Raw genomic sequence first — 17,482 nt, 5'->3', positions numbered from 1 at the left:
TTTAAATAAGCCCACCTCTTACAGCTCAAGAGCGTCGTCTTAGCATTCCTAGGTGCAGTTTGAGAACACGCTATCACAAAAAGTGGATTTTCAAAATGAGGAAGGCGTTCTCCCTCTTCCTTCCAGAATTACCAGAAGGATTGCACACACAACTTGGCGAGGCCTGGGGAGGGGCATAATCCTAGACAGTCAGTAAGTGAGGGTGGAGCTACTGGGACAGGTCACCTGAGAGCGGATTGTGGAGCCCATGGATTAGGCTGGAAGTTTCAGCAAGGCGGAAGAGCTTCACCGTCTTTGAAACTACCTCCCATTCCTCAGTTGTGCCCATTCAATAAAAGATTTCCCAAATCCACTAATATGTTGGGAAAGTCCTTTTTGTTAGAAGGGCTTTGAGCACAAGCTTGGGTGAATTTGAACCAACATTGGTAGCTTTACGATCATTTTGAGGATATTTTGGAGTGAGATGCTTATGAAAAAGAGTAAGTTAACTAGAAGCCACCAGCAGCTTGATCAGTTTAGAGGGAACTTTAAAAGGAGTTAAAAGAAATAAACTTGCGGAGCGTTGCTGTGTTGCTTCCTCCCTCCTTGCGTAGCCGCAGTCCCAAAAGAGTAAATTGGCATCAAAGTGAGGGCCGTTACCTGTTCAGCCCAGCTAAGGGCACAAGAACATAAGAAGAGCCCTCCTTAATCAGACCAAGAGTCCTAATTAAGCCAGCATCCTGTCTCATGCAGTGGCCAATCAGTTCCTCTGGACAACTAACCATAGGGCATAGAGGCCTGATATTGCCTCCTGGCTCTGCGATTCAGAGGTTAAGTGCCTCTGAATGTGGAGTTGTAGAATAGAATCCAGGCAAGGTCAAGAGTTCATATATTTCTTTAGGCTTATAATGATGGATTTCCGCTCTTCCAGGCTTTCTGCCCTCTCTGTGCTGTTCTAGCAGATTCAGAATGTTAGCTCTCGCTATGCTTAAACGAAAGCAAGATGCACTTTTTACATCTTGATAAAGAAACGTAGCTTGCCTAGCTTAAAAGAAATATATTTTTTTTTCTGTTTCATTCCGTGTTTTCTTCCTTAATCCCCAGGGAAACCGCACTGCTGATTGATCCCAAAAACTCGTGCTCCTCGTCCCGTCAGTGGGTGGCTCTCGTCGTGGGCCACGAGCTTGCTCACCAGTGGTTTGGGAACCTTGTGACGATGGTACGCTTTTTTGTATATGTAAGGCACTTGAGTGCTCAGCTTCACAGTGTTGCTGGCCATAGGTCATTCAGCTTGTGGGCGGGCCAACCTGCCACGCTGGTTGCCGGCCCATGAGCATCATTCGGACTGCCTACCCATTGCCTACGTGACCTGTGCATGCCGCATGTTCTCTCCCGATACGGCTGCGCGTGGGCAGTCTCCGAAGGGAGATTGCACGAGCAACCGCTGCAGGTGGTTCGAGCATCTCTGTAGGCCACCCCCTAATTTGCACTGTGTGCCCACTGCTCATGATAATTGCACGCCCCACATTCTGGGCAAGCACACTATCATGAGGAAGACTGCATGAGCAACCGCTGCAAGTGGTTAGAGGTTCCGTACAGACGATGGGGTAGGCCTCAAGTTGGTTGTGGATAAATATGTGTAGAAGCTCTCCACTACACTCCAAGTAGTTCCTGGTGGTGTCTGGGGTGATCCACCGCTCCTTGTAACCTATACTTACTGTCAGGGGGCAATTGTGGGTTTTTTAAAGGTGGCAGGGCAAGAGCTCTGATTCTTAAGGAGGCTGAATTTGTTTATGGTGCTTCTCTGGGATTGCCGAGCACAGACCTCCTGCCTGCCTGCGTTCACCCGTGTCTGACAAAATGTGTCCCCAGGTTTCTTGTTGGATTTCTACCTAGGAAACATGGCTGGCTTTTCTTTCTCTAGCGCTCCTCCCTCCTGCCCCCGGATCTACAGCACCCATAAAGTCAACAGTTTTACAAATGGCAGAAGTCCGAGTGGCTTCCGTGTCCTTTGTAGCAGGGCTGGGGCGGGGGTTTCTTTGCCCTCCTTTACATTATTGGCAAAGTCTCATTTCCTTCCCTGTCATCTGGCCTCTCCGCCGCTGTCGCTGCTGAAATGGAAAAGTAACAATCGGAAAGCACGTTGTATATTTTTAGCATTGGACGTGACTCCAGGGCAGTTGGAAATATGGGAGAGGCCGCTTTATGTGACGAGTCAGGTCTTCCATGAAGGCAAAGGGGGGCTCTGGAAAGAGTTGACCTTTTTTTTTTTTCTTTTTCCAAAGCAGTTGCACCAAAAGTGTTTCAGCTCTGCAGCTGTTGCCCTGCGCTTGGGGCTTCTGGAAGTCAATTGCCTACGGCAAGGTGGTTTAGAGGCGGGCCAGTGACACCCTTCCCCCTCTAAATTATTAAATTAAGACAGCACTGAGATTGTGCAGGGGAGGGGAGCTGTGCTGCCATGCACTCTTTCAGGATTCAAAGACTCTGGGGCCAGTTCTGTAGTCCAGTCTGGCAGGCACTGGCTGCAAGGCGTTCTCTGCACAGGAGGAGCTGGTCCCATCGCGCTTGCTGTGCTAATGTTAGACTCCAGCAGGCAACGGAGTCACGAGTGCATCGGCTTATCTTCACGGCGGGGGGTGGGGAGGGGGAGGTGAAACGATTCCCTGGTTCCCAAAACAAAAACCATCGTCTTGCTCCTCCTCCTCCTTCCCCGCAGTTCTGCGGTGAGGTTGCTGGGCTGGGTTGAACGATGGGGCTGCTCCAGCAGATTTTTGTTTGTTTGTTTTTTTGTCGAGTGCTTTGTACCTGCCAGTAACAGAAATAGCTCGTGCAGTTCACACCGCATCCCGTGTCTGTCCAGGACGACGCTCCATTTCTAACCTTGAAACTTAATAGTGTGTGAAGCAAATGGTAAGGCGAGGCCCCGTTTTTGTTATTTATTTATTCATAACCAAAGTCTCGCATTGCCTCGTGGTTCAGGGCAGCTCACAATAATAGAAAATTGTCAGTTACAGTCAGGATAAAATGACAAACCCCAAATCTCCCTCCCCTTCAAAATGCCTGCCATTCAAAGCCCCTCAAAAGCCAGGGCAAACCTTGCAGAGCCTCTTGAAGGTCTCCGGGGAGGGGGCTGCCCTCCCCTCTTCAGGCAGCCCATTCCACAAAGCAGGCGCCATGATGGAAAGGGCTGGGGTCTTTTTCAGTGCCTGATGGGCCACCTTCAGTGGGGGGATGGCTTGCTGCTGGCTGCTTGGGGGCCAGAGCTGGAGCACAGGACATAGAGAAAGAGGCAGCAAATGCCTGTGCCCCTCATCCCAGCCTTTGCCTTTTTGCATGACTTTATTTTTTTTATTTTAAAAATCCGATGTTTCAGCCACCCCCTTGCAAAACACGTGCGGCTGAGGGGCAATCTCTAACTCGGTGGTTGTCCCACAGAGCAGGAATGTGATAATGTTTGCATCAATCAGCTTCTGAAATTCTGTGTGCAGAAAAATGCATCCAGAGACAGGTCTAATGTTACTTTAACTACAGGTAAGCAAGTTTCTGCCTCTGACTAGTGTCTGGCGGAGAAACTGGTTGTGACTCACTTATTAGCTGCTCTCAGCTGCTGAAAGAAAAGTGGCTGTATTGAATGATTCCTTTTTTAAGAAAATCAAGTCACCATCCTTATGGAGAGGAATGGGAAGGCGACTGTAAGCCGCTTTGAGCCTCCTTCGGGTAGGGAAAAGCGGCATATAAGAACCAACTCTTCTTCTTCTTATGGCTATGCAAAAAAGCTCTAAACTCGCCATGTTGGTGAATTGTTAGTGGGGTGGGACAGGCAAGATAGCATGATGCAGCAAATGGATGTTCAGTGCCCTGCATGGTTTTTTGACCTTTCCTATGGCTCACTGAAGTGGAATAGATGAATCCAAAGATGTAAAGAGAATGTTGCCTTCTAATTGACATAGGGTTGTGAGTGTCCTGCATAGTGCAGGGGGTTGGACTAGATGACCCGGGAGGTCCCTTCCAACTCTATGATTCTGTGACATGACTGGCAACATTCCTTAAAGCAGAATTTGGATTATCATGGTACAGAATGTAATCCAGTGCAACGTACGGACATTATTTCTTTGGGGGTGTGAGTCTTTGCTGTAACTCAGCCCCCACCCAAATGTCAAGATCTTTTTTTCCCTACACACTTTGGCAAAGTTACTAGTGTGTACAGGTGCTCCTGACTGCCTGCACACAATTAGCACTCGTCTCTCTTTTTCAAAAATCCAAAGTTGTTTACAGTACCAGTAAGCTGACAATCAACTGCGCTGAAAACACACCAGGAGCAGCAGGCAGGCACAGTGACACACTAGAAACAAAGTAAAGAACTGTGGCAAACTGAAGCAAATGCCCTTTTTAGACTTGCTTCTCTCTAGTGCAATTAGCAGCTAAGCGAGACCAGAATTGCTTCATGGGCTTGAGGAGGCATGGATGCTTGTGCTTAGCTGTGCCAGGCTTAAACATTCAGAAACCACATAGGAGCCTGATCTCGGAGAAACTGCAAGGTGAGTTGGGAGCAGTTTTTATTTCTCAGTTGCATCAATCCTTCTGGCATCTCTAGGGCACATTCAAGCCCTGGAGGCTTCCCTTGAAACTTAATCATATCAGAAGTACAGGGAAAATGGGAATCGGTTCCTTTGAACTTCTCTGGGTTAGAACTTGGTCACAGTTATTTCTTGTCCAGCAGCGATGATGACGAGGAGAATACATTTCATTCGATGGCATGCAAGGTTACCTTGTTTTTGCGTTCATCTGTATTGCCTTTCCACTTCCAGTTAGAAATCTGTCCTCTGAACAAACATTCTTTCTCAGTTACTGAACTGGAAACGGAGGGCATGTACGTGTTCATTCATATCTGGTTGATTTTGCCACACATATTTCTGAGATATTATCAGGCATTCACACGAATTCGAGCTCTAGGTGCTAGATTCTTGCTTCAAAAACAACAACAAAAAGGCCCAAAACCTCAGATTTCAGCATTGTTTTCCTTGCCTGAACAGAGTTACAGACTAGTCAAAGCTTTCATTATGGTGATTGAGCTTTTGAACAATCATTCACATCTCCACTTAGGAGAATTTGGGGTTTCTGGATAAGGAAATAGCTTTGGGAATGCTGGAAGAGTGGCTAACTCCCCTTCCTTTTTTTGTAAATCCAGCATGGAGCTGTCTGTGTTCAACATCTTTTCTCACTTCTTTATAGGAATGGTGGACCCATTTGTGGCTCAACGAGGGCTTCGCTTCCTGGATTGAGTATCTCTGTGTAGACCACTGCTTCCCAGAATATGATATCTGGACCCAGTTCGTCTCTGCTGATTATACACGAGCCCAGGAGCTTGACGCCTTAGACAACAGTCATCCCATTGAAGTGAGTGGCAGCTGCAGCCCTGCTCTCTGAGCTTGCCCAGTTTTTCCCCATGACCCTTTTTGATAACTGGAGAACAAGCCGTCAGTCACAGTGCAGAGGCAAATGGGACTTAGTGCTGTGGTGTGGATTAGGCCCCCCTGTCCCCCTCGATAGCAAAGCAAGATCAGCCTGTTGTCTTGACGATTTGCTCTTCTCACCCAGGTTAACGTGGGCCACCCATCTGAAGTAGATGAAATATTTGATGCAATTTCTTATAGCAAAGGAGCGTCAGTCATTCGCATGCTGCACAACTATATTGGCGATGAGGTAAGCATGTGTAATTTCTCTGCTGTTGACTTCTAGGTAACTGTATGCTTTCTCTGGGTGCAAGAGTGGAGGATGTGCAGGCACACTTTTGTAGGCAAGCGCATGTGCCCTATTGCATCAAGCCAAGCCCATTAGTCCAGCAATTACCATCAAATTTCGTCAGCCGTTGACATGCAGCACAAAACTGGTTGACCCTCTTTACCTTTTCCTGTCCCCCACAATGTCTGGAGACAGATAAGCTGTCTGTCCGTCAGGGCTTCAGTAACACCGACAAGACATTGATTTTATTTATATTTAATTTATATATATCATACATAAATACATACATTTATGTATATAACTAAACCGTTTATACACTGTGCATTACCATCTGCAATGGCATGCAACATATGCACATAGACAAAAAGAGAACAAAACAACAATGATGAAAAGTTTTAAAATCCAACACGGTTCCGATTCGGACACCACTTGAAGGAGCCCGAAATAATTTTAGAATAAATTCAAACAGAAAGAGCCCGATGTAACTGCCACCAATTTGTAACCTGGAAAAGATATTTTCTAAAAAGGAACCAAGTTTGAGTCCAGTGGCATCTTAGCTGGTCTCAAATTAAACTTATACGCAGAATTAAACGTTGGCCTTAAATTAAAATTTGTTGGCCTTAAAGGTCTGAAGCACTAGGACAAAGTAGGGTCCAGCTCAAGGTTTTGGCCTTGGAATCTGCTGCTTTTACAAGGCTGATTCACACAGTCCCCCTAATCACCTGATGGGTTACTCAATACCTTGACTGAATGTGGTGAATCACAGCTGCAAATCTTGAGCTTCCTGGGATCCCCTCCCAGTGCAGGACAGCAGATGTGAAAGACTCTATCCCATTCCCTCCTTTTCTTTGCTGCACGCTTGCCTTTATGCACAGTAGGCCTTGCATACTCAGATTTGATTGTACTCCATTAAAAGGAGTCTCGAAAGTGCCCTTTGACAGCAAGTGAATTTCAAAGAGCTGTTCATAAATGCCTCTTCTAAAATTAGCTAATTTAATAAATATTTATAGATCTCTTCGCGGCAAGGAGGAGTAATAGTTCTAGCATAAAAGAGCACAGGAAATAGATTTTTTAAAAATTGAAATCAGTGTCGGAAAAATGTAAGAGACTACTCTTAGGCTGTCCCCCTTTAGGCTTTTCGGTTTCTGAGCTGAGTCCGAAGGCTTGTTTTGATTTTGGATATATCAGTGGCATCAAAAGACACGGTTGCAAGAGCCTGTTCTACTGTTTCCGGAAGATGCAAATGATTAGCGGTGTGCACGTGCTGTTTTTCTGCAGCTATATGTCTAATTCAAAGTGACACCTATTGTTATAATACACCATAGGGAGATTATGGGGAATGATGCTTGGAGAGGGTGGGGTTGGAAGGGATATATCACTTCCAAGTGATTCTATAGACTGCCTCCCCAGTGTCTGTGGTTTTTACCATAGAGACTGGGGGAAATTCCTACAGTGCCCCGATATGGCCATCTTTTCTCTTACTCTTTGATTCCTTGAGGGCAGGAAATTGATGTTGGAGGTGGTTAATTCTGTGCCCCGGGCAAGTAAATAGGAGGGTTAATGTTACCAACAACAAACACCATCCTAGTCTGTCAAAAGATGTTGGGTGAGTTTGACTTAACTCTTGAAAATGACTCTGTTGGGAGAACTTAAGCCTTTGGTACAGTGGGGAGCTAACATTTTGAGCTTCATCTTGAAAATATATTCCCAGGACTTCCGGAAAGGAATGCACATGTATCTTACCAAGTTCCAGCATAAGAATGCAGCTACAGGTAACTTGCTTTACTCTCCCCACCCTCTCTGATTGACTCCTCTTGACATTTATCCTTTCTGCTTCAGTCTGTTTCAGAGAGAGCCTAGCCTCTGGTAACCCCTTCCTTGGCTTTGCTATATGTAGGGATTGTCTGAAATGTAGGAAATTGGAATGATAAAGTAGTTTCTGCTAAATTCCAATGGTATTAGGCCGTTCTCACAATCTTGACCACCTGTCCATGGCTTAATTTACTTTTGGGGGTGGGTGGGAAATGTACCCCGTTCTGAATTAGCTTAATTATCGTTAATACCTGGCCCTCTCTCCCAAAGCACGTTGATAATTCTGTCAAAGGCCATATTAGCTTACATTAAAAAAGAAAGGCACGGAATGAAATGTCTTCAGAAGAAGCAGTTGTGTTCCTATGACTGTTCTTCTGCTCTAGTGCCTTGCATTTTTAAGTTGTGCCAGCAGCAGAAATGCCTCTTCCTATAGGGTTTGCATAGGCCAGGGGTGGTGACCCATCCAGGGCTGGCCCAAGGCTTTTTGGCATCCTGGGTGAACTATGACCTTGGCAGCCATCTAGTTTAGCTTGTGGTGGAAACCAATAAACATCACACAAAGGGCACTCACTGCCTCAAGCAAGTGGAATTCCAATGCATGGAGGTTAAATTCCAACCTTTGACCCACTCCTTATTCAATAGAATCCCCCAAAGATTCTCACCATCAAGACAAATGTTACTTGATCCACAGGTATGGACAGTGTAGAAATAAATGGAAGATACTGTTTCCGAGGGTTGAGGAACTGGTTATGCCAGGGGTAGTCAAACTGCAGCCCTCCAGATGTCCATGGACTACAATTCCCAGAAGCCCCTGCCAGCATCTCATGGGAATTGTAGTCCGTGGACATCTGGAGGGCCGCAGTTTGACTACCCCTGGTTTATATCTTGGTGCCCAAGATATATAAGAGAGCAAAGGAAAGGGACAGGGTGGCCAAAGAGAGGGCTGGCTCGCAACCCCATTTTTGGGTCCTGACTCACAGGTTCAGAAACACTGCCCTAGGTTTCTTTGTGGAATTTTAACCCTGTGAATGCTGTTAGAGTTGAGCCGCTCTACAGTGCTTTTGACCACAAATTTACAGCCGTTCTCTCTTACGTTTTTGAAGATTAACCAGTAGCCTTCCACATGGGTTCTCTGGCTAGGATCCAAAGAGCTGCTTCTTCATGCCAAAAAGTATGGTGGACATGCCCTAAAGCAGGGGTAGTCAACCTGTGGTCCTCCAGATGTTCCTGGACTACAATTCCCATGAGACCCTGCCAGCAAATGCTGGCAGGGTCTCATGGGAATTGTAGTCCAGGAACATCTGGAGGACCACAGGTTGACTACCCCTGCCCTAAAGAACTTGGTGTGGGTTCTTTTTAGCTGCTTCTTGAGTCACAAGCTGCCTTTGAAAGACCTCGGCTTCAGCACCTTGTCAGGCAGCAAGATGTGTGTGTTTGTGTGTGAATCGTTAATCAAACGAAGCCTCAAAGTTCTTTTTGGACTTGAGGGAGTAATTGTATGGTTCCGTGTATCCTGGTCTCTGATTGGCCAGGGTGGGGAGAGCAGCTTCGGCAGCAGTTCAGTTCAGCTGGCAAGCGTGTAGCAGCTTGGGCCCGGTTCAGATGTTATCTTTTTGCAAACACAGGAGCCATTTCCTCGTGCACTGATAAATGTCCTGGCTGCAGTCCAGAGAACTGGAGCGTGGCCGGGACCTATTGAAATCAGGGGAATGTAAGCTCTGAACTCTCTGGTTTTAAATGCCATAGAAGTCTCAGCTGGAAAGATATGTGCATGGCTAATATATCTGGATTGTTCCAGTCGTCTGTGTTTGAATGTATGTGGGTCTGACTTGGGCAGGAATGGGGAGAACCCCGCCCTGAATACCTGAGTGGAAGGCCAGCAAAACTAGGGAGGCTAGTAAGGTGGGTGGGTGGGCGGGCAGGTCCTGACCACATAAGCAGGCTCAAAAAGGGGAGGAGGAGAACCAGGAAAATCAAAGGAATTAGAATCATAGAATCATAGAGTTGGAAGGGGCCATACAGGCCATCTAGTCCAACCCCCTGCTCAACGCAGGATCAGCCCAAAGCATCCTAAAGCATCCAAGAAAAGTGTGCATCCAACCTTTGCTTGAAGACTGCCAGTGCCAATTCAGAGATTAGAATGAGGCATAGGCAAAGAATATCTGCTGGAGTTGAACCATCCTAGCATTGAACCATCCTAGCAGTTTTGGGGAGATCACCATCCATGAAACTGGATAAGCCAGCAAGGTTGCTGATTGGCCAGCCGCAAAGAAATGACTGAGAAATAATTAATGTCCTCAGTTAAGTATTTGGGGTTTCCGAGACCCGTCAGATCTACATGCTTCCAGTCCTCATTCTCTGTTTCTGGAGCAGGCACAATTCCCACATCTGCATAGCATCCCCACTGGCTTTATCGATAAACAGTAATAACTACCTGAAGCCAGTTGAACCCTGGCCTGGAACGGTCATCCTTCTGGAGTATCCTAGAGTTTTTGAAGCAGGTTGGAAGCTATCCGCCGTGAATATTCCGGTTGGACAAGCCCCACTATGAATTCATGGGTCGGGATTTTACTGCCACCGAGGAACTTTAGGGTTGCTACTGAGAGGCAGGCAATGGCTAACTCCCTTCTTTCACCTCTTGCCTTGAAATCCCTGGGAGGTCACCGTAAGTCTGTTTGACCACACTGTCCACCACCATCTCAGTCCTAGGAGGTCCTGTGGGGGGGCATATCCTTGATGAAACTTTTTAATTTTTTCTTGAGGAGGGGGTGTTATTTCAACTCCCTTTTTTTTCTGTCTGCAGAGGACCTTTGGGAAAGCCTGGAACATGCTAGCGGTAAACCGATTGCCGCTGTGATGAGCACATGGACCAAGCAAATGGGCTTTCCTCTTGTTTATGTGGAGGCAGAGCAGGTAGGTATAGGATCGATACGCACGGGCCGGACAGTGTGCCAAACCCAGGGGCCGTAACCGTAGCCCATGCCATGTTTAGGTCTTTCAGGCATGCAAGCTGCGGTTATAGACTGGTTGTCTGCATTTCTTTTCCCATATGCTTTGTGCTCCTCTTTCTGTGTGGGTAGGTGCCCCTGGGGATAGCAACAAGAACTGAAACTCCCCCCTTTTGTCTGCTTAAGAGCTGCTGGGAATGAGAGCTAGCAAACCCATTTCAAAACATGGTTTCTAATTGTGGTCTGCAGGGTTATTGCAAACCGTGGCCTGTCAGTTTGCGCATTGTGCCAGCCCATGCCAGTGCTTTCTGAACTATCTTTCAGCATGATACCTGAATTGGGTTTGTCTTTAAACTGGGTGCCTTACAGACTAACAGTTTATTATTGCAACATGCCAAGTATTGTGAAAATCGCAAATCCTTAAATTAAAAGACTGGCGATGAAGAGGGTTGTGGGAATTACTCAGGGCGGGGGTTCCCAGGCTTTTTGAGCCTGCGGGCCCATTTAGAATTCTGACACCGCATGGTGGGAAAAAGCAACAACATGGATGCCACAAAATGGTTCCTGCAAAAGGCGGAGTCAGCCACAAAATGGCGACCACTGTCTGACCTCAGTAACATAATGTACTTCACTTGTGCTGTGCCAGAGCTACATTTTAAAGAGGCTGCACAGCCAATCAGAAACTTTGCTAGAAAAAGCCTTACCTGGGCTCACACACTTCCTAAAAACATTTGGCGAGGGCTGGAAAAGGAGTCAGGGACACTAGGACACCCACGGACACACGGACACGAATCTTCCCCACTGGGTCAAGACCTTAACCTTTCCCACCTATAAGAAAGTATGGCAGGAAAAAAAATACATATCCTGCTTTAGTACAGATAGCAAAGCTGCCATGTGGTAAGCTGGCGGTCTGCTCACCCGCAGAGATTTGGCCAAAAGACACTTTGCTGATGGGAAAGTTGAACATCTTCTGAGATCTTTTAGTGTGGTGGCACTGAACATTTTAAAAATGGCAGCCGGCCATACAGAATAGGCGCACCCAGGCCACTAGTTACTCCTTTGGGTCATTCAGATGAATATTTTGGGTTCTAAAGTTAGGAGAATGTCTCTGAATTGTTTTCATTGCTTTGAGAGCTTGTCTGTCTCTAAAGACAGGCTTTGGTTTAACTTAAACCAATGACCTAAATCAGGCACTATTTAAGTCTTTCCCCATACTATAAACCTATAACAGTGCCTTGGTATGGCTTTGCAAATACTCTACTGTTTTTTCTTGTTGTTGTTGTTAATATATATAGAAGACATAGATATATATACACAAAAGTATGATGATGTGTGTTAACTCTGGCAAATTTTGCTTAATTTGACAAGTAGGGTGCAGTGGGGGACTCAAATCTGCCCGGAAGTTATGTCCTCTGACCCAGAAGCGCCATCTCCTAAACCCTAGAAGGGAGTTGGCTGTGGTTACTCAGTAGAGTCTTGCTCAGAGGTCCTCTCCTCCCCATCCATCCTCCAGGTGGGCGACTCAGTTTCCAAGACCTGATGCTGTCTTTTGGATCAGGTTGAAGTTAAGCATGAACATTGTTCTGTTTTGGTGGTAGAAGTGGCATGGCCCTAAAAGCCTGCCTAGAATAGTCCTGTGTTGGGAAGCCAGTTTGGAGAACGAGGAGAGCTGGTGGTTCAGGATGTAACTTTTAGGAGTAGCTTTCAAGAGCCAGTGTAGTGGTTAAGAGCAGTGACTCTAATTTGAGTTTGCTTCCCCGGTCCTCCATGTGAAGTCTTCTGGGTGACTTTGGGCCAGTCAGAGATGTCTTAGAGCTCTCTGAGCCCCACTTTATACCACAAGGTAACTATTGGGGAGAGAGGAAAGGAAGGAGATTGTCTGGCACTTTGAGACTCCTTAAGGTAGTCACTCTGCTCTTCTTCTTTAGCTTTGTCTGAGAAGAGAGTGCACTTTTAGGTGATGGGGGTCCATCCAGGGCATTCAAAGTCAAGGTTCCACATCTGGGCTGTTGAATTAAATTGTGGGTCAAAATGGACCAGCAGGCACTGTAATTAAGCACCCTCATTTCTGTGGCCTTTCCCATCCAATTGGCATGCCTGACTCCCCAATCTTGGGTGTTGGATATCTTTACAATGCAACACATAGCAAGGGGGAGTGCAATGGCTCAGTGGTCAGCATTTTCATGCAGAATGTCCCAGATTCAGTCCCCTGCATCTCCAGCTAAACAAATCAGTTGTCGGTGATGTGAAAGGTGACTGCTGTAGACCATGGAGAGCCACTGCCACACAGTAAACAAGGCTGACCTTGATAGGCTAGTGGGCTGATCTGATAACGAGGCAGCTTCATTTAGGCCCATGGCTCAGTGGCAGAGCATCTGTGCTGTATACAGAAGTCCCCAGGTTCAGTCCCTGGCATCTCCAGTTAAAAGGATCAGAAAAGAGGCGATGCCAAAGAACTTGATGTATCAGTAGTATGATGCAGTATAAAGCAGCTTCATGGCTGCGTGATAGCCTGGACTTGGCTCCCCAGAGTTCCCCAGGAGCAAGAGAGGAAAATACAGGAGGTTAGGGTGGAGTGGGGACAACAGAACTGAAGGGTGGGAGAGAGAGATGGGCAAGGAGAGGCGACTCAGCAAGGCTTAGCTTCCTACGTTTGATGCCATCTGTGACAAGGCAGGAATTAGGTACTTGCCTCAGCAGATGCCTTTTGAGCTGTGTGTTATAAGGCACACTCAGAAGCCCATGAATACGATTCTGCTTTCTTGTTCTCTACTTCAGCAAGAAGATGACAAAGTGTTGAAGCTAGTCCAGAAGAAATTCTCTGCCAGCGGACCATATAGTGGTAAGGCGATGGCTAATAGCAGGAGCCAAGAGGCGCGCCAAATTGTACGTGACACCAGCCGTTCCGTGAAACAGCCCTTGCACTGTCAGTTTGTGCAGGCAGGTGTCCTTTTGAGGATTTAGATGTTTGAAATAACTTAACCTTTTTCTTAAAAAAAAATGAAAGATGACAGCCTGAATTTCTAATTTTTAAAAATTCTTTTCATTCTTCTAGTCTGCGTATTTTAATTAGGGAGACTATAAAAATACATTTTAAATGGCTTTATTGTGTCGTTCATTCCAGCCAGTTCATGCCAGGGAGTCAAACCTACAAGGAGTATGTTGCCAGTCATTGGGGGGGGGGGGGGGGAAGGGATGACAAATATGGTTCTCATAGATCCTGGCCACAAATACGGTTTTCACAGATCTTGGCCACAAATATGATTCTTATGGATCCTGGCCAAAAATATGGTTCTCACTGTTCCTGGCAACAACTGTGGTTCTTATAGATCCTAGGTATGAGAGAAGCATCCAAGGAGTTATCCGGAACGAACTTTTCTAGGAGCCTAAATGTTGGCATATCATAGAATTTGAAGGGGCTGTACAGGCCACCGACCCCCTTCTCAGTACAGAATATGTGGTGCATTCTAATGCCAAAGAGAATTCAAGTAGACGTGTAAGAGAATTTGCGAGTCTGTGGCAAGAGAGCCTTTATTTGCGCAGCCTTCCATGAAGATAGATTCAGGTGGGTCTGAAGCAGCAGGACTAAGTCCAGGGACACCTTTAAGACCAACAAAGTTTTATTGAAGCTATAAGCCATTGTGTGCGTGCAATACTCCTCTAGATGTGGAGTTGGTGTGCGTGCCCTTGAAAGCTTACACCTTGAATAATACTTTGTTGGTCATAAAGGTGCCACTTGAGTCAACTTTTATTAATTTGTGCAGCTACTCTGCTTCTCCTTGGATCTGTAGATAAGTCTTGAGAAACTTTAGTGACCAAGGGTAGCCATGTTGATCTTCAACTGAAACGCTTTGAGTCATGTCCAGTAGCAGAGACCCACAAGCTTTTCAGAGTGTGAGCTTTTGAGAGTCAAAGATCTCTTTGTCAGATACTACATCAGGTGGAATCCGTCAAAGGAAGCTTTATCTCTCGAAAACTTAGAGCTCAAATATCTTGTTGATCTCTTATAATGTGCTGCTGGGCTTGAATTTACTGAATGAGTTGTATGTACCGTTATAGAGCCTATTCAGGAGGAGAAAGATTTTTTAAATCCTTTGAGCATAGGAGCACATCACTGATTCTTTCCCTCACCTGTTACATCCCTAATTCATCATGCGGAGGGACATCTCAGAGTCCCTGCCTTTTGTTTAAACAGAGTTCTTTCTAGTAACCAAAGTTCCCCACAGAGGAGTGCAGATCAAACACCGCTGATGACATGGTCACGCAAACAATGCAGCAGTGAAGAGTCTTATTCTGTTTCAGTGGCAAGGCCATGTCCCCCTCTAATCTTATCTCTTCGCAGGTACAGTTAAAGTAGCTGCTAGGGGTTGGAACGGTAGCTGCTAGGGGTTGGAACCTTACGAGATGTGCAGAGCACAAGCTGTGTGGCTGTATCATGGAAGCACAGGTTTTAAACACGCCATCCCTCCCACCTTGTTTTCCAAGCACATCTGGTTAAAATGGGTGCAACCATATTGCAATCCCATTGTCTGCTTTATGCAAAATAAAAAATTGCATGGTTCCACTGCTCAGTAGCTACTGTGTCACTAAAGCAACTTTAGTGAAAAGAGTAAGGTTGAAAGCATGTTAAACCAAGGCAATTGATCAACCACTTGGAGGAAAGCGGTTGAAGAGTTACCCACTCTTTTTGAGTTTTCCTAGGTAAGAGCGAAACAATGCTCCTAGGATCTGCTGTTCAGAAATTTAGCATTCGTGTTCCTAACAAAATGCTTTACAGGTTCTCTAATGCTTTGGTAAAAATTATTTTCCCGCTCTTGCATTGACACCACCAATGTGCTGGCTTTTGAAGCGTTTGTAATGTTACTGTTATAAAACCTGCCCGGAAGCAGGGGGAGGGGGGATTTCCTTGAAGTGGGGGAGCAACTAGTGGATCGTGTCTTGCCTTGTTCTGTCAGGTGTCCTTCTCTCTCCTTCTTTTGTGTAGGGGAGGATAACCCTTCGTGGATGATTCCCATCAGTATCTGTACAAGCGAAGCCCCAGCCCATGCCAAAATGCAAGTGTTGATGGACAAGCCCGAGTTGACCTTGCTTCTGAAGGACGTTAAACCTGAGCACTGGGTGAAGGTGAGGCAGTTATCAAAAGCGTAGGGAAGATAAGATTGTAATGATGTTCTGGTCAGCACCTGAAATTAGCTACAAAGGCAGATGGAGCAGGTAGATTTTGCTTGGTCATCCCCTTTAAGGGAAACCCTGTACTGACTACAGTTTTCCATTTGCAGCCAGCATTAGGCCAGCTGCTGTTATAATGTTTGTCTCCTTAAATTCCTGTTATGCGTTTCCAACTCCCCTCACATTTTGGATCAGCAAACTAGGGGCTGATCTTGGATCGGCAAACTAGTTGTCATACAGTCCTTGGAGGGGCTCCCCTCCGGTGGAGCAGTCTGCCGGAGATGATCAGGAAGGCCCCCATGATCTTCCCACAGAACGACACTATAAAAATCATAACAAATATATTTATTAAAGTTCACCAATATAATGTTAAAAACAAAGTAAAAACTATATTTATATTTATTTTTTTTATACCGCCCTTCCCTACGGCTCTGGGCGGTTTACATAAAACATTTTTGAACATTCACATAGAACACTATCAAAATCAATATCAAAAATCAATGTAACAGTATAGCAATAACAACAACATATCAACTGGAACAATTAGAACGGCACTTCAATACAAATATAACTGCACATGAAGAGACCAAACACGTTTCATGGGTCTTCCTCAGTGGTCAATATTATACAATGCACTCCTATCTAAAACCAATTCTGAAGTTTAGGTGGGGGGTCAAGGGAAATCTGTTTGGTGTCGCCCCAACCAATACTTCTATAGTGTTTCTTTTTGGAGCCCACCTTCTAAGAAATATAATGATACACACTGTTCTTGGATGCTTTAGGATGCTTTGGGCTGATCCTGCGCTGAGCAGGGGGTTGGACTAGATGGCCTGTATGGCCCCTTCCAACTCCATGATTCTGTGGTTCTGTGAATATCTAGGACCACCACTCTCACCTATTGTCTTATTCTGCATAGAATAAGTGGTGCACTTTCATAAATGTTCGTTAAATTTTTTATGTTGTTTTATAGCTCAGCATTTGAGTTCCCGACTTCGTTAAGGTTGGGTTTCCGTCCCCTTTTTGGGTTGGGCTTCTGTCCCCTTTTTGGTTTTGCTTCCCATAGAATGTACAAAAGAGAAAGGCTCAGGAGAGCATTTTGGTAAAGGAGTTAGAACTGATTCCACTCCCACCACCTTCCAGGTTGCCAAGTACTGTGCAATTTGAATTAAGAGCAGACAACTAAGTATAGCTGCAGTACAGTTTTTTATCTTTTGGTTGATCTGTTTTATTAACCATTAATTTTATATTCTAAATTTACTGTTTTACAGTTTGCGGTTCTGGCTGGCAATCGCTGTCACTAAAATTTGGTTTGATTTGTGTTAGAACTGTAATGGAACGGGATAGTTCAGAAGGGCGGCTTGTAATTGCAAAACAATGTCTGATATTCTGTAATCCACCGTGGAATTTTTCAAGTGGTTCCCCGATGCTCTCTTAAAACACTCCTAATGGGGTTTACTTTTAACCCTTCAGAGGATTTGGGGACTCTTGAATTGCTGAATTCCCCTTAGATTTCCTTTCTAAGAACTTTGAGTGAACCTTGCTGTTGATGAGCTGGACTGCATTCACTTAGGGTAATTTTCTATCGCCTCTCTGCCTATCAATCCTGTAGGTCAGGGTACTCAGAGAGAGCTTGAATGTGAGGCTTAGAAAAGCAGAAACACTTAACCAGTAGGACTTTGCTACTGCAGAACATCCTGATTTAAACTGGGTTGCTTATCTGTGCAGAGTCGCTCTGTGTGCTTAATTAGCGTGCCAGAGGTCCGTAACCCAGATGAGTGTTGCAGTGGCCTACTAATTTGGCATAGGTAGCAAGATGCAAGCGTGAGTGCAAA

General features: G+C 45.6%; 1 protein-coding gene across 1 annotated transcript in view; it reads left to right on the top strand.

Moving 5' to 3' along the window:
* NPEPPS (aminopeptidase puromycin sensitive) overlaps positions 1-17,482 on the top strand; it is an 83,484-nt gene that overhangs the window by 47,771 nt on the left and 18,231 nt on the right. The window contains exons 9-15 of the mRNA XM_077313934.1: positions 1,084-1,198; positions 5,212-5,376; positions 5,578-5,682; positions 7,433-7,493; positions 10,337-10,446; positions 13,260-13,323; positions 15,466-15,605. Coding sequence (XP_077170049.1) covers positions 1,084-1,198; positions 5,212-5,376; positions 5,578-5,682; positions 7,433-7,493; positions 10,337-10,446; positions 13,260-13,323; positions 15,466-15,605 — 760 coding nt within the window. The remainder of the gene's footprint in view (positions 1-1,083; positions 1,199-5,211; positions 5,377-5,577; positions 5,683-7,432; positions 7,494-10,336; positions 10,447-13,259; positions 13,324-15,465; positions 15,606-17,482) is intronic.

The sequence above is a fragment of the Paroedura picta genome, chromosome 16 (assembly GCF_049243985.1).
Source record: "Paroedura picta isolate Pp20150507F chromosome 16, Ppicta_v3.0, whole genome shotgun sequence".
NCBI lineage: Eukaryota > Metazoa > Chordata > Lepidosauria > Squamata > Gekkonidae > Paroedura > Paroedura picta.
The sequence above is the reverse complement of the archived record's forward strand: the minus strand, read 5'-3'. Positions and strand labels throughout refer to the sequence as shown.